The sequence below is a fragment of the Vanacampus margaritifer genome, chromosome 2 (genome assembly GCF_051991255.1).
Source record: "Vanacampus margaritifer isolate UIUO_Vmar chromosome 2, RoL_Vmar_1.0, whole genome shotgun sequence".
NCBI classification, from domain to species: Eukaryota; Metazoa; Chordata; class Actinopteri; order Syngnathiformes; family Syngnathidae; genus Vanacampus; species Vanacampus margaritifer.
In genome coordinates, this window is record NC_135433.1 from 47,308,237 (window position 1) to 47,333,050 (window position 24,814).

Sequence of the window (24,814 nt, forward strand, 5' to 3'; positions counted from 1 at the left end):
TTAAAAAAAAAAAGGTACAAAAAGGAATACTTTATGTTTTTAAGGTCAAGCAGAAACAAAAATGTAAGAAAGCATTGCATTTGGGTCAGTTGAGAGACTGAGATGCTTCAGATGGAGATGCAAGCTGGCGAGCCAAGTTGTTAGCCAAGTGTATTGATTTCACATACTCACAAGTAAAAGTTGTCTTTGAAGGTTAACTTCAAACTTCTTAGCTGCCTTTCCTCCAAACTGTCTTGGAGATAAACTGTACCAATATTTTGTTAATTTTTAATTTTCATGCTAAACTAAGCTACGCTAAGCCACTTCAGAAGAAGTTGTCTTTACAGGTGACCGTCAAACATTTTAGCTGCCTTAAAGAAATGTATTTTCAATAATGCCATGCCAATGCTCAGTTAATGGGCTAGGCTAAGCTAATTAGCCCATTGGTGTTTTAATTTATTCATTTTAAAGCATTTTTGCAAACAGTTAATTGAAGCAGTCACGCAGGATTGTGGCATGATATATATATATATATATATATATATATATATATATATATATATATATATTGTATTGTATTCTTAACATTCTTCGTGTAATTCATTAGAATTTGTTGGCGATTTATGCATATTTAATTTTGGCTGGTTTAGAGATAGAGATGCATTTTTTAAATTTACCCCTTTCCCTTCAAGGGCTCAATATGACGGCAGCGAATGAATTCCGGTTGGATTCTGAACTTAATTTAATATGACGTATTTCCAAGGGGGGTGAAATGTATTTACCTGAAAATAAATCAAATTTGAGCTAAATAGTAAATGGAGAAGACTTTATCTACATCATACTGTATGTACTATGTCCGAAGCATTTTACAAAGCCCAACATAAAATTATTTGAAAACGTATTTAGACACACAGCATTGTTCTAACTACAGAAAAGTTGTTCTTTTAGGTTTCAAATAGGTCCTTAAGTAGATTTTCCCATTGCATTGTGGCCAACCCTAGAGTCTGAGTCGGTTATTTGTTGTCGTAAAACCGTAGTAAAAACTCCTTACTGGAAACATCCTGAATGCTAGATGGATTAGCCTGCATGCTACTTGGTAAACTAGCTAGCTGCAGTGTTGCCAACTCCCTTGTAAACAAAGTAGATATTGGCTGTCCTAAAAGTCACTAGAAGTCGCTAAATGATGTCATAGCCTAATTTGCATAATTGTCCATTTGCTGTAGGAGAGCGGAATAACGTCCCGAGAGAGGCAAAAAGTGAGTAAAACGCAGAATTGTTAAAATAAATGTACATAAGTTATCGCATATTTACTCTTATAGTGTTGCAAACCATTAATTTAGCACTATAGCCTTGTTTGAATTATGTAAATTGAAATGATCTGTGAAGAGAGCAGAGCCCCGTGAGAAAGAGCATGACTCATGCTCTTGTAGCTGCAAAACAAGAACCGTGCCCTTATCACAAGACGCAGGCTGAAACACTTTGCGGATGAACTGTTGAACTTTAACTGTTGAAACCTTCAGCGCCGAAGAAAGACACATCTGTATTATTATCTGCACAATGACTCATTTCCGTGATGGTTGCTGCTGTGTGCTCCCCCAACCTTTAGAGCAGCAACGACTCTGTAACCAGGGACCGCCCTAAAATAAATAAATAGAGCGGGCTGAGCACATCACTGTCCGTTCTCCTCACGAGAAAAAAGAATCAAAAGCCTCGTTCCCACCGACGGTATCTACCCTACTCTACTCGACTCTGCTCTACTTGGCTCCACACCAAAAAGCAGTGCGTCTCCACTGCCGCGGCCACCACCCGCCTCACCTTGCCAGTGATGTCATGCTAAAGCAACCGCAGCCAGCGTGCACTGAACACACAGGCAAAAACAACGGAGAGCGCAAACAATGGTTTGTGCCAGTTTATTTCAGCCTGAAGACATCAAATAAATATTGCAGCAACCAGAAGACTGCATTCAATAATCTTAAAAAGGTTTGCACCTCCTCAAAAGTCCAAGCATGAATCTGTTTGGAAGCCATTGTTGTCCTCTCGTCATCGTTAATGGCAGCTGTTTTCCCGGGGTGGTGGTTTGCGCAGCTGCACATTGATGACGACATGTCTCGAACCAATCATTGGCCTCCAAAATAATTACGTCACCTTTTGCAACTGGGCTACTTTTTTTAGAACCACACAGGAGCAGGTACCAGAAAAAGCGGGTAGAGTAGAGTAGAGTAGAGTAGAGTAGAGCCGGGTAGATTTGTTGGTGGAGACGGGGCTTTTGCAGAGTAGAGTAGAGTAGATACCGGCGGTGGAAACAAGGCTTTAGTCTGTTGTCTTTTTTCCTTGTCTGTTGTTTATTAAATGTTCTAAGTTGACTGAACCTGACACGAAGAAAGTCGCTAGATTTGTCGATAGTCTCTTTTGACAAAAAAACAAAAAAAAGTCGCCAAGAGGCTTTGGAAAGTCGCCAGATTTAGCGAGAAAGTTGCCAAGTTGGCAACAATGGCTAGCTGCGGAGACCATTGATATGTTAGCACTAGAGCAAGCTGTGTGTTTGGCTCTAATAAGTTCATTAAATAGATATATTTTTTGGTTGCAATTTTGACGCATGATGATTGGGTTGTTATAAACATCAGATACGCGTCTATGATACAAACCACGTGATATTTTATAATCGGGGCTTTAACAAGAGCATTGATAACTATGCCGACAGTCGTTTCCCTGAAATGTCTTGCTTCCTTTTTCTAAATGACTGAATTGTCCGTCCAGGTATTTCAAAATGTCTTGCGTATAATTAGCGTTTGAACTAATGACAGGGAAGAAAAAAAGCCCCGCTACTACCACGTGCATTTGTGCTTGCTTTACGTCAAATCACCGAGAAGATTTGCAGGAGGTGCCATGAAAAGATACAGAACTATATCAAAAGAGCACCGGGTATATAATTGAATGTGTATGGACTCGTTCTATTTTAAGATGCATCAACTGCCGTTCTCAAATAGTTCAAGTCCGTAACTGTCAAACAGTTGCCATGGGGAAAATAAAAACACCGGTGACATGTATAATGCCACATGTCAGTTTTATATCTGTAGATGTAAATAAACTATTTTGCCTTCATCAAAGGCCTTTCACAGCCTTATTTATGTTATTTTATAGTTTTTTGCCGTCACATAAGCAAAAATTCACCGTTTCGATTGACATGTTTCATTTCATGTTTTGTTTTGGTAAAACTGACCCCAATGGAAAAACTTAATCAACTAAAAGAAGAAAGTCTCCTCTTTTTTTTTGATCGTTCTGGTGCTTATGTTACCACAGAACGCAATATTCTGTAAGTCTTGACAATAACGGGGAAGTCTGCTTTCAAAATGGCCAGCAGTGCATGAGTTAAATACCACAGCCACCAATGACTTGCTTCACTCCAGCCAAGGAGCCGTTGAAAACGCAATCACCCGGCCCGATTCTTCATAAAATGGCCGACAGCAGTTTTGCCATGACAGCCCATGACCACATGAGCACGCCGATGTGCGGCTGCCGGTCCCCACCACGTGTTACCCAGCATGTGTGTGTGCGCGTTTACACAGCGGTGGTCTGCTTAATGCTGTGGAAGCTGACCCGCGTGGGGGACGTGGGAATGGACATGGCCCGCGTCACTCGCACCCGCAGCGCGTGATTGTCCTGCCAGCGGTGCCAGCGTTTCCTCACCGCCGAGCGAACCTGTGGCGACAAAAAAGACGGCTACAGATGGGCCAGGGGAGGTCAAGCATGACGTATGTCAGGAGAAAAAAATTAGCACGTTAAAATGGAAAGCTAAAATAATAATAATAGTATTGGAAAAAAATTGTAAAATAATGTTTACATATTTATTTCCTTAATTATTGAGTGGTTAATAATTATGATTGCATTAACCCGCGGGCAGTATTTTATTTTGAAATGGCTTGGTCAGAACCAACAAAAAGCCCAAAAAATGGTCACAATAACGCCTAGGAGGTAAAAATATATATTTTTTAAATCACAAAAAATGTAAACATATTTTGAGCGCTGCAGAAAAGTGAAGACTATTGAGGGCAATGCTTCAGCATGTTTATTATTGTAACTGCAAAAAGAGCAAATGTAATACTAATAATAATAAGCACAACTTTAGCACTTTTGCTTGGTTAGCATACAACAAAGACAGCCACTGTTCGAGGTGTTAAAAAACAGACACGGTAATTGCTCAGCTATCTGCACTCCGGGTTTCTACTGATTAGCGAGCAGTCAGAGAATATTTGATTACCGTAACGGCAGCAAGCTTGTAAATGCACTCAGGATGGCGTGAGAAACGAGAGAGACGCGATCCAATTAGAGTTAGATCACATTAAACAACCTCATGAAAATGCATCAAGTTACGTTAGCTCCTCTTGTGTTTTTCTTAATGAAAGCTACGCCACACACGATTGAGTCCAATTCGGTTAAACAAAGAAATCTAGCGAGGATTTTAGATTAGACCAAATAATTGATTTTAGATGGATCATCTTTTTACAAATGAATGAATGAATGTGTTCTACTCACCTCCCCGTTAAGGAAGCAGTAGAAGACGGACACAAAGAAGCCCTGCGGAAAAATCATCACGTCGCAATTAGATCACACTTACTAATGACACATTATTGCTCTCTACAGAATGAAAGACATTTACATGGAGCAAATGGTGTGAACTCCAATGCGGCATTTGAGTGTTTGTGAGGCTTAGCCTCCAATAACTACACGGTTACGTCACATCTGTGTGTGTACCCTTTATAGTGTCTGTATGTACCTTACCTATCTGTGCATTACTGGTTATTATTTATATTTGTATAAGTTTTGTCCTCACCTCGGTGTATACCACTTTTGGCTTGTGTGACAGTATGTACTTTGGAACTATGTGTATACCATTTTTGGCATATTTGTATAACTTGTAGTGTGTAAACCATTTTTGTGTGTACATTCAACTAACAAATGTGTGTATACCGTATCTGAGTGTGTGTGTGTTTGTGCCTATACAGTAACCGTGTGCGTACCATATTTAGGTATGTTAATTCACAACTATGTGTACACCATTTTGGTGTGGCTGTGCACCTTGTAATTGTGTCTATACCATGTTTTGTGTATGTGTTTACATCACACTGTAAAACTAATACATGTGCGTGTGAATGTCTGTGTATACCTTCTACACGTGTACACCATTTTGGCATGGCTGTGTACCAAGAGCGTTGTAACTGTGTGCATACCATTATTTGTTGTATTTACTTCACACCTATGCATATACTATTTGTGTGTGTGTGTGCGTGTGTGTGTGCTTGTCTGTGTGTGTGTGTACACCTTAAAACGATCTACCTACCATATTTAGATGTGAGTTTAATTCACAACCGCGTGTATACCATTTTGGTGTGTCTGTGCACCTTGTAATTGTGTGTATACCATTTTTTGTGTATGTGTTTACACCGCACTGTAAAACTAATACTGTGTGTATAAATGTCTGTGTATACCTTCTGCATATACGTGTGTTTCTTTTGAGTGTGTGGCATGTATTTGTGTGTGTCTGTGTGTATACCTACCTATGCATGATAAATGATGCTTGTCACATCTGATGTTTAGTTACCAGTTACTATAATTTATTAAAAGTCCATTCTAAAATGTTAATCATCTTCTACAGGGATCAATAAATTGATCAAACAGCCTTCTAGAACACATTGTGCTTGAGGTCCAATATTTGTATTACTCAAACAGTGCATTATTTGAAGATAGCAGGAAAATATGGCAACAGGAGAGCAATCGTGCCCACACGGCCGACTTGTTTGTGACAGCCGAGAGCGCAGAACAGTATCGGGATGTCTCCCTTCCTCGCATCTTCCTCCCCCGCCGGAAGGACCCCACGAGCACGCACACACCCGCAGAAAAAAGTTTCAGCGAGAACCAGTAGGGAGTCGACATGAGTCACACGGAAACCGCAGCGCTCGAGCCGCCACGCTTACCTGAAAGGACTGCAGGAAGGAGTTGAAATAGACGAAGACGATCTGCGAGATGTCGTCCCCGCCCGGGTTCACAAAGAACAGCATGTAGGTGATGCCCAGCAGAGGAAGCAGCACCAGCGTGGCCTTCACGGCCTTTCTGTGGATTAAAAGATTATATATATATATATATATATATATATATATATATATATATATATATATATATATATATATATATATATATATATATATATATATATATATATATATATATATATATATATATATATATATATATATATATAATACAATAAATAATTGGGTCACTACTATATGGATTTCGTAATTTGCGGGGGTGGTCTCAATAAATGAGGGATTACTGTAAACCCATTTCATGTTTTTGCATTTACTTCCCTCTCTCTGTGTATACCGTTTTCGGGGTGTGTGTTTGTGTGTGTACAATACACTTGTATATATAACTTTTGAGTGTAGATGAATGATTTTGTATGCATTAGAAGCTTAGTATTATGACTGTGTTTTGGGTTGGGCGAAATTAGGGTTTTAATCTAGTTTTGGGGCTCCAAAGTGGGGTCACAAATTGTGACAGTGGGCTATAATAACAATAATAATAATTACAATAATACAAACATTAGGTTTCCCACAACTAGAGTTGATATTTCAAAGTAGGGTTTCCAGCCACAGTTAGGGTTTCAAACTATGAATAGGGTTTGAAATGAGGGTTTTAAGTAGGGTGAGAGGTCCTAAGTAGAGTTTTAAACTAGGGTTAGGGTTTCAAGGTAGGGTTTCAAACTATGAATAGGGTTTGAAATTAGGGTTTTAAGTAGGGTTAGGGGTCCAAAGTAGGGTTTTAAACTAGGGTTAGGGTTTCAAACTAGGAATAGGGTTTGAAATTAGGGTTTTAAGTAGGGTTAGGGGTCCAAAGTAGGGTTTTAAACTAGGGTTAGGGTTTCAAACTAGGAATAGGGTTTGAAATTAGGGTTTTAAGTAGGGTTAGGGGTCCAAAGTAGGGTTTTAAACTAGGGTTAGGGTTTGAAATGAAGGTTTTTTAAGTTGGGTAAGGTTCCAAAGAAGGGTTTTAAACTACTGTTAGGGTTCCAGAGTAGTGTTTTAAACAAGGAGTATGGTTGGAAATGAGGTTTTTAAACTATTGCTTTGTATTGTATTGAGTTCCAAATTAGGGTTACAAACTAGAATTAGGGTTTCAAGGTACGGTACGGTTTCAAACTATGAATAGGGTTTGAAATTAGGGTTTTAAGTAGGGTTGGGGGTCCAAAGTAGGGTTTTAAACTAGGGTTAGGGTTTCAAGGTAGGCTTTCAAACTTTAAATGGGGTTTGAAATGAGGGTTTTAAGTAGGGTTGGGGGTCCAAAGTAGAGTTTTAAACTAGGGTTAGGGTTTCAAGGTAGGGTTTCAAACTAGGAATAGGGTTTGAAATGAAGTTTTTTTTAAGTTGGGTAAGGTTCCAAAGAAGGGTTTTAAAACTACGGTTAGGGTTCCAGAGTAGTGTTTTAAACAAGGAGTATGGTTCGAAATTAGGGTTTTTAAACTATTGTTTTGTATTGTATTGTATTGAGTTCCAAATTAGGGTTACAAATTAGAATTAGGGTTTCAAGGTACGGTAGGGTTTCAAACTATGAATAAGGTTTGAAATGAGGGTTTTAAGTAGGGTTAGGGGTCCAAAGTAGGGTTTTAAACTAGGGTTAGGGTTTCAAGGTAGGGTTTCAAACTAGGAATGGGGTTTGAAATGAAGTTTTTTTTAAGTTGGGTAAGGTTCCAAAGAAGGGTTTTAAACTACGGTTAGGGTTCCAGAGTAGTGTTTTAAACATGGAGTATGGTTCGAAATTAGGGTTTTTAAACTATTGTTTTGTATTGTATTGTATTGAGTTCCAAATTAGGGTTACAAATTAGAATTAGGGTTTCAAGGTACGGTAGGGTTTCAAACTATGAATAAGGTTTGAAATGAGGGTTTTAAGTAGGGTTAGGGGTCCAAAGTAGGGTTTTAAACTAGGGTTAGGGTTTCAAACTAGGAATGGGGTTTGAAATGAAGTTTTTTTTAAGTTGGGTAAGGTTCCAAAGAAGGGTTTTAAACTACGGTTAGGGTTCCAGAGTAGTGTTTTAAACATGGAGTATGTTTGGAAATGAGGTTTTTAAACTATTGTTTTGTATTGTATTGAGTTCCAAATTAGGGTTACAAACTAGAATGAGGGTTTCAAGGTACGGTACGGTAGTAAGTAGTGTTTTAAATTAAGGTTAGGGTTTCAATGCAGGCTTAGGTAAAACAATAAACAAAAAGCAAATGATCAGTTGGGCCCTTATAATAATGAATCAAAAAACTAGCAAGGAAAATGTGTGCGTATGCCTTATATATGTGTGTGTGGGTGTTTGTTAAATTGCGCTCAACAACAAATCAGTGATCTTAACACAACGCCACCCAGACAGCTTGACACATTATCACATGAATGCAGCCAGTACACATGCGGTATGAAGTGTGATATTTCCTTTTCTAAAAATGTCACCATGGTTACATGTCTTTAAATGAAAATAATGCGCTTCCAGATGGCGAGCAGCTCAACTCGTGAGATGAGCTCGGCTAATAAACCTCGATTAATATCAATAATGCATCCCGGAGCTACTTGCAACGAGAGATCCGATCTAAATAAACGCGTCGTCTAATGTGAGCATCGAAGGCGTTCACGGATATTAAAAAGGTCTTTCGAGTACAAAAAAAAAAACACATCTTGAAATAACAACAAAGACATCATTATGACGTTAATGAAATGTTTTTGAATGGAATCTCATTGACTACAGCGAGAGGAAGCTCTTAAACCTGAACGCAGCGATTAAGACGCGCAATGAACGGAATGTATCAAAGCCGTCCTTTAGAAAAGATGTGCTAAGACACGAAAAAGCCAAAGGAAAAGCCCACTCACCTGTACTGTATGGTTTCTGAGGTGGTCGACGCCCTCAGTTTGGTCATCAGTATCCTGACGATATTGAAGAGGAAAACAAAGTTGATCTAGAAAAGAAAAAGACGGCGCTCAGTCTTTTGTGAAAATGCAAGCTCCAAAATGGGCTGTTTCAACCCAAAATGGAGGACTTCCTGTTCACTTTTTAACATGGATTCTTAAGACTTTTTCATGTGTCCTCTTGAGACAGACATGTCCATTGAGTTTCATGTCAATTTGTGGATCAATTGCAAATTTTTTCCAAATGTTCAGTACAAAATCCTGCAGTGATGCTGACCAGTAGCACAAGAATGACAGGCCCTTGGTAAATATAGTCGATGTATTTCCCGGGGTCCTTCCCGAACCAGCACCTGTTGAGGGGACACACACAGTGAACGGCAAGGCAATACAAGTAATTAGCTTAAAAGCATAATTGACTAAATCATTTAAATTTCCTGTCACAAGATCAATAGAAAATACCAATATGCTTGCTAAAAATTGTGTTTTTTCTTAATGTTTGTGTAGAATGTCAATCATGTAAGTAATCAAAGATACAATCAAGTCCACTGGACTCTTCTTGTTTATATTTTCATTTTCCGATAAAGTCAGGCTAACGATATGTCTTCAATCATTCAAACACTTACTTTTCATTTTCATAATACAGCTTCCCGATGCTCCAGGCTATTATTATCGGACATGGAATACCTGAAAAGGAAGGCAGATTTCAAGTGACTAAATAATAAAAGATGTAAAAAAAAAAAAAAGTTCATTAACTCTTTCACTGCCAATGACAGCTATAGACGTAAAAAAAATCATTTTAACTATTTCTATTAGTTTAACATTTTCCCACTTTTGTTAAGAGAATGAAAACCTAGAATTTTTAGTGAGATTTGTAAATAGTTAACTAGTGAAGTCATGCGATTAATTTCAATTAAAATTTTTACATCGACTGACGGCCCTAATTTTTAATAATCTTTTCTTTTTTTTCTAATTGCATCAGTCGATTAATTTTTTTTATTGTAATTTTTTTCCCTTTTTTTTTCTAGAGCTCAGTATTGTTCATTCGATTTGACATCATCATTGCTCTCCTTTTTTAAAAAAAAATTTTTTTAAAAAAAAAACTTTTTTTTTTAAATATATATACACATATATACATATACACATATATATATATTATTTTTTTTTGTATGTGGGTGAGTATGTGTATGTGCGTGTGTGTGTGCGTGCGAGCGTGTGTGTATTTATCAGTTCACCTAAAGCCCATTAAAAAAAATCCCATACTAATAATATAATATAATAATAAATTGCCAAATGCAGAAACATCAATGTAAGTTATCACGATGTAGTGGCTCTCGCTAACAGACAGAATTAAGTAACCAGAATTAGGTTAAAAAATTCTATATACGTAGACCATGTTTCTATAAATTTTGACATTTGGTTTTTATTTGAGGCAGATATTTTTTCCATTAAAATGTGATTTATGAGGAGGTTAGACCATTGGTCGATATTCAGAGTTTGTTTATTTTTCCAGTTAACAAGAATTGTTTTTTTTGCGATAGTAAGGGCTAGCAAACACAAGTTTGGAGATAAAGGTATCCTACAGTCCAAAATAGCGGAAAGTTTTTCTAAGACTTTAGTCCAGAAATACATAACCGGAGTTTTTTATTGTAATTAATTGCATGACTTCAATAGTTAACTCACAATTAATCACAAATTTTATATCTGTTCTAAATGTACAATAAAAAAAATTCTAGGTTTTCATACTCTAGTTAACAAAAGTGGGGAATTTTAATAGAAATAGTTCAAATTAATTTTTGACGTCAATAGCCGTCAATGGCAGTGAATGAGTTAAGCTAACGACATTTTTTCTTGGTTTTCATACTCTTGTTAAAAAAAAGTGGACAAAATGTTAAACTAATAGAAATGGTTAAATTGAATTTTTGACATCTATAGCCGTCAATGGCAGTGAATGAGTTAATAACACAATGAATAAAATATTATTCCATTCCATATGATCAACCTGTGGTCATCACAAAACATTTTAGCAGCATAGGTGATATTTTCGGCAACATTTTAATATTCATAAGTAGAAGCCAAGTCAAAAAATGTTCTATGCGCCCCCACTATAGTCTAAACACGTTTGTGTAGTGTGAATTTAGAAGAAAGATCTACCCTTTTGTATTCATCTCACGGGGCGGCCATTTTGTCCAGGTGAAAGTTTTTTTCCCCCCCAGACATTTTTTTTTTTAAACATACTCAAAGAATCAAGAGCAAAGAATCAATTTGATTTGACATTGAAGCACCACATTTGAAAACAGTTGCAAGAGACACACAATGTACAACAATAACAACAAAAAGTTAAGATGGCAAAAACAAAACATGCCCACATGTGGAAAAGGCAAGTATAAATCACAACAACAACAAAAAAAAACTGAAAATCCACCATCTGCAAAACTCACTTTTTAAAGTGAACTAAATAAATGACCAACTCCACAAAATTCTAATTTGTACCCGTACAAGCTAAATATGAGACATAAAACATCATCAAGTGAGAAAAGACGGCATGTTCCATGTGTTCAATTTTGGACCCGGCGGTCCTACGAAATTGACTAATACAATACAAGTGCAGACATTGGCTATTAAAATGAGAAATCCTCGTTAGGTTCAATTTGCATCATCCGGAGTGACAAATGTGCTTAATTCTCCATCTGGTGCTGTGGTGCATTAGCTTAACTTGCGGAGCCGGGGGGGAAAAATCCCCCCCCCCCTCAAAAAACCACTCCTACATTGCTATTGATTGGATTGATTCATGTTTAGCAGGCTCATTTGTGACTAATTGCTTATACACTCATACACGTTCAAGTGTAGAGTATGAGCCCAAGACCCAACACAAGAGTTGTGTAATCATAATCTTTGACAGGAATTCAATATGTTTACTATTGTAGTATAAAATACTGCATTAGTATATTTTGTATTATTACTCTTTGTAAAATAAAATCTATTTAATAATAATAATAATAATAATAATAATAATAATGATGTAGATGATGATAATAATAATAAAAATTATAACAATAATAAAAAATAAAAATAAAAAATAAAAATAATGATGATGATGATGATGATAATAATAAAAAAATAAATAAATAAAATAAAAAATAAAAAAAAAAAATAAAAAAAAAAAAAATACAAATACAAATACAAATACAAATACAAATACAAATACAAATACAAATAAAAATAAAAATAAAAATAAAAATAAAAATAAAAATAAAAATAAAAATAAAAATAAAAATAAAAATAATAAATAGGTTGGAACACCCACCGATATCGGTATTTGGCCGATACCTGGCCTTATCTCAACGTAATGGTACTCGCAACAGTGGCCGACACCAGTGTTGGCCGCCATTTTGTGGCCGTTTTTCCTATTGTGTGGAAATCTGGGGAAACGCATATAAAACCAATACCGATCCTGTTTTCAAACTGCAAAAAAAGAACCATAAGAATTATAAATCGATGGAAATGTGCAGAACCAACTCATTCTCAAGCAAAAAAATTCTACAACTTTGTTGAATTTAAAATAGCACAAATAATGTATAAAGTATACAACAATTTACTCTGTCACAGTACTCCGAAGCTGTTTAAAATTAGAGAGAGTCCTTATAACATAAGTGTCTACAAAAAAATTAAAACAAGAACAAATATTAAGCAAAGTTGTGTTTCTGTAAAAGGTGTTATAATATGCGGAATGATTTTGGAACTGACCTGAAAAGATGTCAGTCGCTTGCTGAATTTAAGAAATGGTTTAAAAGCAAAGTAAAAAAAATAATAATAATAATTACATCAGACATGAGCCGTTAAAAATGTATATATGCTGTAATTTCTTTGGATGTATTGGTATGAGTGTAATGAAAATTGTATATGTGAGTATGAGGATATGACTTATAAATGTATTGTGGTATATGTCTATGAATTTCATGTACATATGTTGCTGGCAAATGTGTGTATGTTAAAGTGCACTTGTATATATGATTAGGTTGATACATTTCCTTTTGTTGAAATACATTACCTTATTATTTTATTAACATAAAACGAATAAGGGGTAGGACTAGATACACTTTTATTTAAGGAACTAGAAATTATAAGAATAGAAAACTGCCATTAATTTCATGCAATTTTAAGGAAAAATACTAAATTGGAATATATAGGTCTTTCTTTAAATTTGATCCGTCATTGTTTTTGGTTGTTTTCAAAATTACTAGTGGTATCAGTACTCTTTGTGTCAGTATCATGACACTCAAGCATTGCATATTGGTTTCGGTCTAAAAAAAGTGATATTGAACATCCTTAATAATAATAATATTTTATTTTATTGATTAAAATGGAGTGAAAGTAAGGCTGAATTTATTTCATTTTTAAATCGAATATCTACTTTTAATGAATATTGTTTAATAATGCAATGAGTATTGCTATTCAAATATAAATAATTATTTAATTAATAATAGAAATGTATTCAATTGTATTCAAATGAATGAGTAGAAATGAATACTTATACAGCATATAATAGTATAATAGTATAATCAGGCTTGGGGAGTAACGGAAAATACATGTACCGCCGTTATGTAATCAGATTGCAAAAAAAATGTAAAAACTGTATTTCATTACAGTTACAGGAGAAAACATGTAATCAGGTTACAGGTACATTTATTAAAAATGAGGATTACTTCGATGGATTACAATTATGATGAGAGAGGGTGCGAAAGCGGGCGAGAGAGAGAGAGCGAGAGCGAGAGTGCGTGCGTGCACGCCCGCGCGAGTGGGACCGTTGCTACATGTTGGGGAGGTGGAAACGAACGAACTGACTATTCGTGTCCTCCACACGCGGGCAGTTTGAAAAAGCTTCACGGACGGGAGTAGGAAATGGCGACCGGTATTCACTGGAACTTACTCGGAGCGAAAGTTTGCGCTGAGACTCCAGCGGCATGCGACGTGCTGTAGCTTCTTGCTAGCTAGCCCGCTAGTCTTCAACCATAATGTGAGTTACACCTTCCAAACAAATCTTCCTCCCACCAATTCACTTTTTAAACATCATACACAACATATACACGGCTAAACTTGTGACTGGGATAAAAGTTCATTTTGCAGTTGATGTCACATATCGTCATCCTCATTGGATGACTATTTATCTATCTATCTATCTATCTATCTATCAAACTGTGAGGTGTGGTTGCTTTCAGTGACAGTTCGAAAACAGCTTATGGCCTTCAATCAATCAATCAATCAATAGTTTACATGCTTTTTAATTACACAAGGATTTTTGCTATTTGCCCGGGTCTAGAATATATATTGTGGTGATATTTATTTTTATTCTGTCTTCATGAGCACACTCAATATTGGAGTAATCCAAAAGTAAGCCAGTACATTACTTTAATATTATGATACTTGGATTACGTTACTAACTAAATTTTTTAGCAGGTAACTTGTAACTGTAATGGATTACATTTTAAAAGTAACCCTGACAACCTAATATAGATAAAAATTCTCTTTATTTTTAATACTCTATATATATACACTTATTAGACTATACAATTATGCATTTAAGTCAAACCCTAGCAAAAATATTTGTTTTATTTTCACGGGGGGGAAATCACACAAAAATAATTGCATCAGTACAGATCCTCCCTAATAAGCAGCTGGTACTTTCTGTGGTTGGTTAAATAAAATTGTCCCCAGCCACCATTGGGAAAATGTGGTATTTTTTTCCCTCCCTTTAAATTCATTATGTCGTGAATAATATAAAGCCAGATAAGAATGATTGACAGAAATGATGAGCTGACCTTCCATCAACGTTTGCAATATTTTTATAATCATCCTGATCTTGCTCATTAAAATTTTTAGAGCACCAAGTATTGGTTTAGGGTGCAAAAAAAAAGAAAAAAAAGTTTTCTAAAGCGAAAACCCATGTGCGCAAAAAATTACAGCATGACCAGAGGTTCTTCCGAAAACTACGATTGGACTCACTATTAAAAGTAAGGACTGCGCTTCTGCTATGACTAAGGAGAAATTTACGTTTTAAGAGATCCCTACATCGACTGAATATCAATGTAGGTCTGTTTGCCGTTGAACTTGGCCATTTGTTTCTCGGAGAACAATCTCATCAAGCTGACTGTCGGCGCTGATGATCTAGCATCTGTCTCATCTGCTGTTTAACTCAGGCACCGTCACATTTGCCTGACCTACAGGCATCCCCCCCCTCCCCCTTTCCTTCTACTTATAGCCAGAGAGGGAACACGCATATTGAGCGTGACATAAAGAGGAAGAATGTCAGACTTCCTCACAGGGATGCGTCCAAGAATGTTTACGTGTGCATTTCCTACGCCGGGAGGCAAAAAACGCGGCGAGACGCTGGTGCTCAGAAACGACAATGCGACCACAATGCATACGGGAGTGACATTTTTCGCGTGGCTTTCGTATGAAATCAAGATCTGGAGGCTGAAATAAGGCAAGGACTCAAACAACAGTGGAAGTTAAAAATGTTAACATGGAATTTTACAGTGAACCCATTGAACTTCCGGTTCAACTTACTAAAGCCGTAACATATGACAACCATAACGCTATTTTTTCTGCCATTATGGACAGCGTGGGACTTGATTAAAGGCATGTCGTGTTGCGTTGATATTCTGCCAGTTTATTGTAAACAACAGATTAAGGGTGTCAAGGGCTCCTAAATTAAACATGATACAATAAATATCACGATATGAACCTCATGATACGATAATTATCACAATATCGTGGGGAGGTTGGCAATATAAAAAAAGTTCATGATACTGTGTAAAACCTCACAATATTGCAAAACAATAAATTATTATTCTATAGGAAGATGAAGAAGAAATGGTAGTTATTACACAAACGGCCAACGGGTGGCCGCAGAGCAAAAGAGATCAACCAGGGTCATGTTGGAAAAAAGCTCTTTTACTCACATTTCTAAATAGATTTGTGAATAATGATGGAATTTAGCTATGCTCTAATGCTAATTTCTGCAAAAATGGAAACAGATAGAAATAGACTTTTTCTTCCTGATGAAAGAAGAAACTCTAATCTTTCTTCCCTTGGTAGGTTCCATGTTTTTATAGCAATAGAACACAATATTCTGTGGGCCTGAAAATCAGTCCAAATCCAGTAAAACAGCCGGGAGTGAAGGGAGTTGCTTCAGTGAAAATGGCTGGGAGTGAATGAGTTAAACACCTGGAAAATGACTGAAATTGTGAAAGAAAATCAAATCAAAACTGTGCATCGCTATGGCAACGGTACACCATCTGCAAATGAACAGCGACACGTCCTCACAGGAACCGTGAAAGGTCACGAATTATGTTTTTATTTAGTATGTTACGAGTGTTTAGAGGTGCCCTTTTCAAAGCAGAGATCCACACATGGCTGCTTGTGAGACGTACTTACACCAGCCGATGCAGAGGAAGACCCACTTGCGCAGCTTATCGGTGGAGTAGGTCATCACGATGGCCGTGTGCAGGTAGCAGCCCTCCACGAACATCCAGAAGAAGTTGGTGACCACAAAGTAGTTGTACACGGTGGTCATCAGGCGACACCACGGCTGGCACACGAGCAATCGGCAGGTCAGCCGTCGAGCGACGAGAAACCCGAGACGGCCGCGGGGTGACGCTTACCTCGTTGCTCTCGTGGATGTTGTGGTCGATGAGCTGCAGCAGGAACCACATGACGTTCCGCAGGATGAAGGTGGTAATTAAGTTCCAGTGGATGATGTTGCGCAAGCATCGGATGCTCCTGAGAAGGATGTTGGATGGGTTTTAATGTGGGACAAAAAAAGTATTGGGACACTTGACACAAATGTTCCTCTCTTGCGTTAAGGGTCAACAAAGGTCATGATTAAAAAAAAAAAATTGGGGATTTTTTAGGTGAACTAATGAATACGCACGCATACAAAAAAAAAAAAGAGAGCAATGATGATAACATGTCAAATCGGAGCTCTCCAGAAAAAAAAAAAAAGGTCATGATTGTTGTATGTCTTGAAAAGATGATCCTGAGTGATTATCGCCCCCCCGTTTGTTTCTCTTTCTCCACAGTTTTGTTTCATTATCATCGTGTATATTTCGAGGAAAAGACCTGATCAAAGACGCTTTAAGTGGGCTGCTTACTTTGTGCCTTTTGGGCCCACATCCAAGCGGACTCCACATTTTAGCACAAGCACAAGCAGTTGCCATCTTTTCATATCCCCACCTAATATTGATTATTCCGGCCTTTAAATCGCACAGCTGAGGCCCGCTCTGTCCGAGCAGTTGTAGGTGTGTGTTTCAAGCAGGACATGTATAGAACCACAAAGGCTCCAGAAAGAGGAAGCGGAGGAGGTGTGTGTGTGTGTGTGTGTGTGTGTGTGTGTGTGTGTGTGTGTGTGTGTGTGTGTGTGTGTGCGTGTGTGTGTGTGTGTGTTTGGGGGGTCAGTATTATAAAACGCCGCAATCTAGTCAGTTGACATAAGCAACCTAATGACAAGAAACTGAGAAAATATGAGAGGAATGTTCCGGAACGTCTGCAGCTCTGAGGTGGCACGCAGCGCAACGTAGAGATGTTTGTGTGCTATTTCTGTACTCGCCTTAAGCACAAGAAGAGGATGAAGGCCACTAATAGCGCCCCCACAGAAATGCAGTGGCCCAGGTAGTTGATGATCAGCGCTATCTTATAATGTACGGGGTACATTCTCTGAAAGATAACAAACAATAAATACACGTGTTTACATCCAGACAATATATCTCCATTTTTTTTAAATTATAAATTAAATAGAATAAAACACTCTCTGTCAGCAGTCCAGCTTAGCATCTGGCTAGCGGACATTTTGGCTAGCTATGCTTTTGGCAGGATTTGCTAACACATTTGAAACAGCATCATGCTAACATAAAGTTCTGTGTCTAATAATCAACATTAAAATGAAATGACATTAAATTTAATAAACATATAAGCAAAGGGAAAGTGTGTGTATTTGCATCACACTCTGGCTAACGGACATCTTAGCTAGCGATATGATCTTGGAAGGATGTCAGACTTGCCACATTTGAACCTGCATTACGCAAACATAAATGGCAGTATGTAATACACTGAACTAAAATAAAATAAAAAATTACGCTAAATAAACATACAAGCAAAGGGAACGAATGTGTATCTGCGTCGCACTTCTTGCTAGTGGACATTTTACACTAGTGATGTGGAATTGGCAGGATATCAAACTTGCTCCCACATTTGAAATAACATCATGTGAACATAAATATCAGTGTATAATAAACGGAACTAAAATAAAATAACATTAAACACATAAGAAAAGAGAAAGTGCGTATTTGCCTCACACTCTAGCAAGGGGACATTTTGGCTAGCGATATGCTAATGCCAGGAGGTCAAACTTGCTATCACATTTGAAACAACATCCCACCAACACAGATACTAGTGTATAATAAAGTAACCTAAAATAAAATGACATTAAATTAGATAAACAAATAAGCAAAGGGAAAGCGATGTTTGCATCAACTGCCTCGCACTCTACTCACACATCTACTCGATCCGTACATAAACACGATGATGTCTTGCAAAATGAGTGCTTAGCGAGTTGTTTAAAATACAAGCATTTTTTTCCATCTTTTTTTTTTAAATTGCAAGCAGGACGACTCGTTCTACAAGGAGCAAAAGGAGTAAAGATAAAGACCGCTATGCTAGCTTCTCATGCAAGCTAGCTGTTGACTGTCATACCATTGGGTTAGCTCTAATAGCATAATTAGTTGCCAAGTTATTCTTGAATGTTTTCGGTAGGGGTGTGAATTGCCTCACACCTGGCGATTCGAATCACGATTCATAGGTCACGATTCGATTCGATACCGATTAATCCCGATACGAATCTATAAATTGATTATCGGGATTTTTTTTTAAACTCAAATTTAGAAAATACAAATCAATAAACTTGTACATGTACACTGTAAGTTTTGTATGAAAATGTATTGATTTATCTGAAAATTCAGGTTTATAACTGAGCTTATAACATCTCTTTCATGTTTGAACAGCACTGAAATAACATATTAAGGCTTAATGTTACATAAATATAGCATTCTTCCATGCTTAATTTGTGAATCCTAATCCTAAGTAAGACGTTTTGTTGAATATTCCCTCCAAAAATTGATGTTTAAAAATCGATTCAGCCGCATATCGAATTGGTTCGAGAATTGTGCGCTGTAATATCGCGATATAATGTCGAGTCGATTTTTTCTAACACCCCTAGTTTTCGGAAAACAAGGAAAAACAACAAAATTAACAAAAGAGAAGAGTCTGGTTGCCTTGATTGAGAATAAGAAAAAAAGACAGTAACATTGGTGTGTGTTTTTTAATTGATATTGTGACAGTAAGTTTAAAATGACTTTTATGCTATTAACTCATTCACTGCCATTGATAGTTATAGACGTCAAAAATTCATTTGAACTATTTCTATTATTGTAACATTTTTTTCCCACTTTTGTTAACAAGAGTTTGAAAACCTATAATTTTTTTATTGTACATTTAGAACAGATATATAAATCTGTGATTAATCGTGAGTTAACTCATGAAGTCATGCAATTAATTACGATTTTATTTGCCCAACGCTGCTAATTTTGAATTGTAATTAATCACATGACTTCAATAGTTAACTCACGATTAATCATAAATTTTATATCTGTTCTAAATGTACAATACAATTTTTTTTCTAGGTTTTCATACTCTCTAATATTTTCTATTAGTTTAACATTTTTTTACACTTTTGTTAACAAGAGTATGAAAACCTAGACTTTTTAAAAAATAATATTTTCTTTTTTTTAAAGAAAAAAAGAAAAAGAAAAGATTGTTAAAAATTAGGGGCGACAGGCAATTACATTTTTTAATTGTAATTAATCGCATGACTAATAGTTAACTCACAATTAATCACAAATTTTATATCTGTTCTAAATGTACAATATTTTTTTTCTAGGTTTTCATACTCTCTAATATTTTCTATTAGTTTAACATTTTTTTACACTTTTGTTAACAAGAGTATGAAAACTTAGACTTTTTTAAAAATAATCTTTTCTTTTTTTAAAGAAAAAAAGAAAAAGAAAAGATTGTTAAAAATTAGGGGCGGCAGGCAATAAATTTTTTTAATTGTAATTAATCGCATGACTAATAGTTAACTCACGATTAATCACAAATTTTATATCTGTTCTAACTGTACAATAAAAAAAAAAATCGAGGTTTTCATACTCTTGTTAACAAAAGTGGGGAATTTTAATAGAAATAGTTCAAATTAATTTTTGACGTCAATAGCCGTCAATGGCAGCTAACGACATGCATGTCACTCCTCGTGGTACTACTCCAGTTTCATTTGGCACTCCTTCAAATATGTCACAAGCCTCTTCGTCCTAGCTTGTTATCCTGCTGCTTTTAGTACAAGGAGGGGAAGTAAATGTCAGTGACACACTTCACACACTTCAGGATGTCTAAATTTGCCAGAAGAAAAATGGAGCAAGAGCCAGAAATACACTTGAGTCGGGAGACGCGACGAGCTATCGGGCTGCATGTCGCTCTCCCGCTTTTGCCTGCAGGCTTCAACTCATCCAGACACTGATATTGCACTTGGAGATCAGCGCAAGCGTCCGGAAACAAAACGTCTCAAGTGTTTAATTGTGCGAAACCAACGCAAAATGCGGTTCCTTTGGGTGGCATTTTAAAAAATAGAACAAAAACAAACACTTACCTTCTCCTCTAAAATGGGCACGCAGTTTGAATAATTGCTCTTTAGTGCCCATGTGCCGTTTTCCATGCATTCCCTGTATGCACTACCTGGAAAAAAAAAAGATGACAATTTAATTACTGTCAACACACACGACTCCAAAATGCGCGCTTCATTTAGCTGCCATTTGCATTCAGCCGGCCAAACTTATCTCGTGCTGAGTCACTGAAGTGAGTCATCGCTTGTGACAAGGTGACGGTTGTGAGAAAGTAAGTGGCATGATAACTCAGCACCACGGTCAAAGTTTTGCACGACAATCTGCCCGACTCCCACACGGAATACCAATTCCGCAATGTTTTTGTATTTCCCATTCAAAAGTAAGACATGCAAATCCTCTCTCTGAGTCACTTCCATAAAATACTCCCGGCGGAAGCCATTTCTCAGTGTGCAAGTTTTCGAAAGGCAGTCGGCGCTTCATGTCTTAAAACAAGGGTGCGAGACATTAGTTCTGTCAAGCGATGCAAATCTAAAAACAAATGAAAGCTACGAGCAGAGATAATTGGGTCCTCGCATTGCTTTCCTCAAAATGGGGCTCAAAATGTTACGATATGCTTCACATTAGATGTTTAGTGCATCTCCCATCAAAAATTCTACTCACATCATAATGGCGATGTGATTTTTTTGGGGTGCAAATTTATTAACTCATTCACTGCCATTGACGGCTATATACGTCAAAAATTCATTTGAACTATTTCCATTAGTTTAACATTTTTTTCCCCACTTTTGTTAACAAGAGTATGAAAACGTAGATTTTTTTATTGTACAGTTAGAACAGATATAAAATTATGATTAATCGTGAGTTAACTATTAAAGTCATGCGATTAATTACAATTAAAAATTGTAATCGCCTGCCGCCCCTAATTTTTTCTTTTTTTCTTAAAAAAAAAAAAGATTATTTTTTAAAAAAAAGTCTAGGTTTTCATACTCTTGTTAACAAAAGTGGAAAAAAATATTAAACTAATAGAAATTATTAAAATGAATTTTTGAAGTCAATGGCAGTGAATGAGTTAAAAAAACAAACTTTTATCACGTGTACTTAGTACTTAACTGAGTTAACTATTAAAGTCATGCGATGTCATTCAAAGCAGAGTAAATCTTAATAGTGAAAGTTAGGAAAGGGAGGATAGTTTTATGCAATATATATATATATATAATAAAATAATCTGCCGATAAATCGGTAATTGTCATTTTTTTCTGCCAAAAATCAGTAACGGCCTAAAAAAATGCATATCAGGCGGGCCCTAGTTATTTCCATCCATTCATTGAGAACCCGACTTTAATATAAGTCATTGGTAAAGATATTCATCATTTAATTAGTTATTTTTTCTATGGATGTCGATTCCAATCCATTTGGCTTGATATGTTATCGAAAATTGTTTCTATGCATTTTGTCTTCTGTATAGAATTCAAAAGTATTTGTTAATGATAAACTTTTGACCTCCGAAACTCTTTTATTCACTGACATGCCGACAATTTTTTATTGGATCATTTTTGCTCTTTTCTTTAATCATGGAAGGTCATTTGAAGAATTATTTTTTTTTTTTTTGGGCAGAAGAAGGGGGAAACTAATTATGTTTTCCTCATAGGAACCTGGAATAGAAAGTCTGCGGTTTGATGTTTTACTTCTTTTTTTTTTAAAGTAAGTTTTCAATACCCGTAAATACTGGATGTCACCAGTTATGAGCTCTTGTCTTTTCTTTTTTGAGGGGACAAGCAGGGCAAAATATGATTGGCTGCTTGTAGAATTGAGTAAACGAGCTGCCTCTTTGAAGTTAATCGCTTCTAATTAACATTTTCCCCTCATTCTTGGCACATAACGGAGGAGGAGAAGCGAGCAAGACGAGATACCGCAAACACAGATACCTCTTTGCACTCTTTAATGTGCATTGTCCTAAAAAGAAAAAAAAGGGAGGTGCCTGTGGGTACTAGTTAGTCCCAGGACAACATGAGTAGCACACAACTGTTCTAAAAATAGCTCACCAGTGATTGGACACTGTGACTTATTAAGAAGAATTAAGACAGGACAAGAATGTCAACATTTATCTATTTATTTAACTTAACATGATACACATCTAAGTACAAAATATTGTGTATTTAGTTTAAAAATAGATTGTGTTTAACAATATAATTCAATATAACTTTATTTATCCCTTAGGGGCAATTTAGAAATAGCAGCATTTGGGCAGCATTACATTTAAAAGAGAATAAAAAGTATAAATGAATATACATGTAATATAAAAAATATATACAATATAAATACACAATTTCAATAAGGTGACTCAATGAGTAGGATAAAGTTCCAACTGCCAACATGTATATATATTAAGAAGAAGATCTGTAGATGTGTAAGAAAATATTAGCTACTGGAATTAAAATGCAGAATTGCTTTGGGGACAAAAGTGGCTCTCCTCTCTGTCCTGAAGTGACGGAATGGAAGATATGCTGTTTTTATTTAATCAAATAGTTCAAAAAAAGGTCATTTTACAGCTGCAACTTTAATACCATGATACTGCAATATTTTATTTCTCACAATTATCATACCGTCAGAATCTAATACTAGTAGGTTTTTAGTGTCCTGCTGGAACAATTGCATCAATGATCTTAGCTAATTATGGGACTGCTGAAAGCAGCACATATTACTCTCCATCCTAGAAAATCCCCAGATTTTTCCGCAAAAATGCGGTCCGTACCGTAGATCGCACCGGGACAAATGAGGTATCAAACGATGCGGCTCGATCTGACTCGGTGCGGCATTACTTTTCTAGGAATTCCGACTTACCATGGCGACGCAATTCCCAAAAAAGTCCCCCAAAAAGTCCCATAGGAATGAATGGGAAAAGGCAAGAAAAAATCACACATCAAGCACCTTTTTCCAAGACACGCTGCGCGCGCATACGTTAACCGACCGATATGAATTTTAGCTCGTTTTGTAGCAATTTTTCCCATCTTTAGCTCAGTGTCGAAATTTATTTTAAGGAATGAAAGCTCTCCCCCCTGTACGGGTTCAAAGACAGTGAGTGAAATAGCCTTCTATTACACTCTGTTGAGCAATTAGGCTTTGAGTGGCGGGAACCAAACAATCTATTTCTATTTCCAAAAGTTTCACTTCAACTCGTCACCATGGCCACAATCTTTGCTCACTAGACATCAAATTCTCACATTTTATAGTGACAAGTCTCTTCTTTCAGACAAATTAACTTTTATTTGGCTGAGGGTTTTATTTTCACTTTAAGCGAGGAGAATGCGGACTCTCTCGCCTATCTTTTCCATGTTAAATTGAGGCGCCTCTCCCCATTCATTTCTGATAAAATCAGAAGTTTTCAACCTGCTCTCATTTGGTCATTTTTCATCCGATTAAAAAAGTGAGAACATGCCCGCGTTCCCCAAACCCTTGCCGTTCCAACGAGCCATTTCTTGAATCTGCAACTTCAACCGTTAAGTCGTGAGAGGCTTTTGTTCGAGGTGTGCGTCTCTCATACAATATCAATGGAATGTGGGTGCGTGACGTCTCCAAGTCAAATGTGTGTGCATGAAAGTGCATTTTTCTTAAAGGGACAGTAAGATACTTTTAGTTTATGTTGATTATGGTTAACTTCCACATTTCTTGACCGATTCCAGTCGTTTAAATTTGTTCAGCTCAATTACAAGAGTCAGCAGTCCCATTCAAAATTTCCGCGGGAATTTTTCTAGTTACAATTACTACCTGTTTTTCCCTTGATGGTAAAAAGAATGTTTATTTTAAGTACACCCCCATCAATTTATTAAGAGCACGGCATCCATTGACACTATAAAAATAAAGCTGGAGGACTGCAGTGTGAAATGTGTCAGCCATTTCAAAGGTAATGATGTCATTACCAGGCAATCAATACACTTACAATTGGATCCTTTTGGATTGATATGGTACGCAGTAGGGGTGTGCCAAAAAAACGATTCTCAAAAGAATCGCGATTTTCATAGTACGATTCTCATAGTACGATTCAGAATCAATTTTAAATGTCCCAAAACCGATTTTATTTAAATTATTTTACACTGTCTTGCCTTTGTCTGTGTGTGCCTTTATTGGGAGCACTGTTCATGTTGTACCCGGTTTGGCCACTGAGGGGCAGTGTG

At 36.5% G+C, this 24,814-nt stretch overlaps 1 protein-coding gene across 3 annotated transcripts in view; it reads right to left on the reverse strand.

Annotated features, from left to right (window-relative positions):
• crhr2 (corticotropin releasing hormone receptor 2) overlaps nt 1–24,814 on the reverse strand; it is a 56,867-nt gene that overhangs the window by 2,147 nt on the left and 29,906 nt on the right. For 2 of the 3 annotated variants that reach the window (XM_077558891.1, XM_077558894.1), the window contains 10 exons: nt 20,669–20,754; nt 17,522–17,628; nt 16,578–16,695; nt 16,351–16,504; nt 9,540–9,600; nt 9,194–9,266; nt 8,881–8,966; nt 5,952–6,087; nt 4,513–4,554; nt 3,577–3,678 (listed from right to left, as the gene is read on the reverse strand). In XM_077558891.1, coding sequence (XP_077415017.1) covers nt 3,577–3,678; nt 4,513–4,554; nt 5,952–6,087; nt 8,881–8,966; nt 9,194–9,266; nt 9,540–9,600; nt 16,351–16,504; nt 16,578–16,695; nt 17,522–17,628; nt 20,669–20,754 — 965 coding nt within the window. Of the gene's footprint in view, nt 1–4; nt 3,679–4,512; nt 4,555–5,951; nt 6,088–8,880; nt 8,967–9,193; nt 9,267–9,539; nt 9,601–16,350; nt 16,505–16,577; nt 16,696–17,521; nt 17,629–20,668; nt 20,755–24,814 lie in introns of those variants that run through there. The other variant, XM_077558892.1, reaches the window with a different exon arrangement.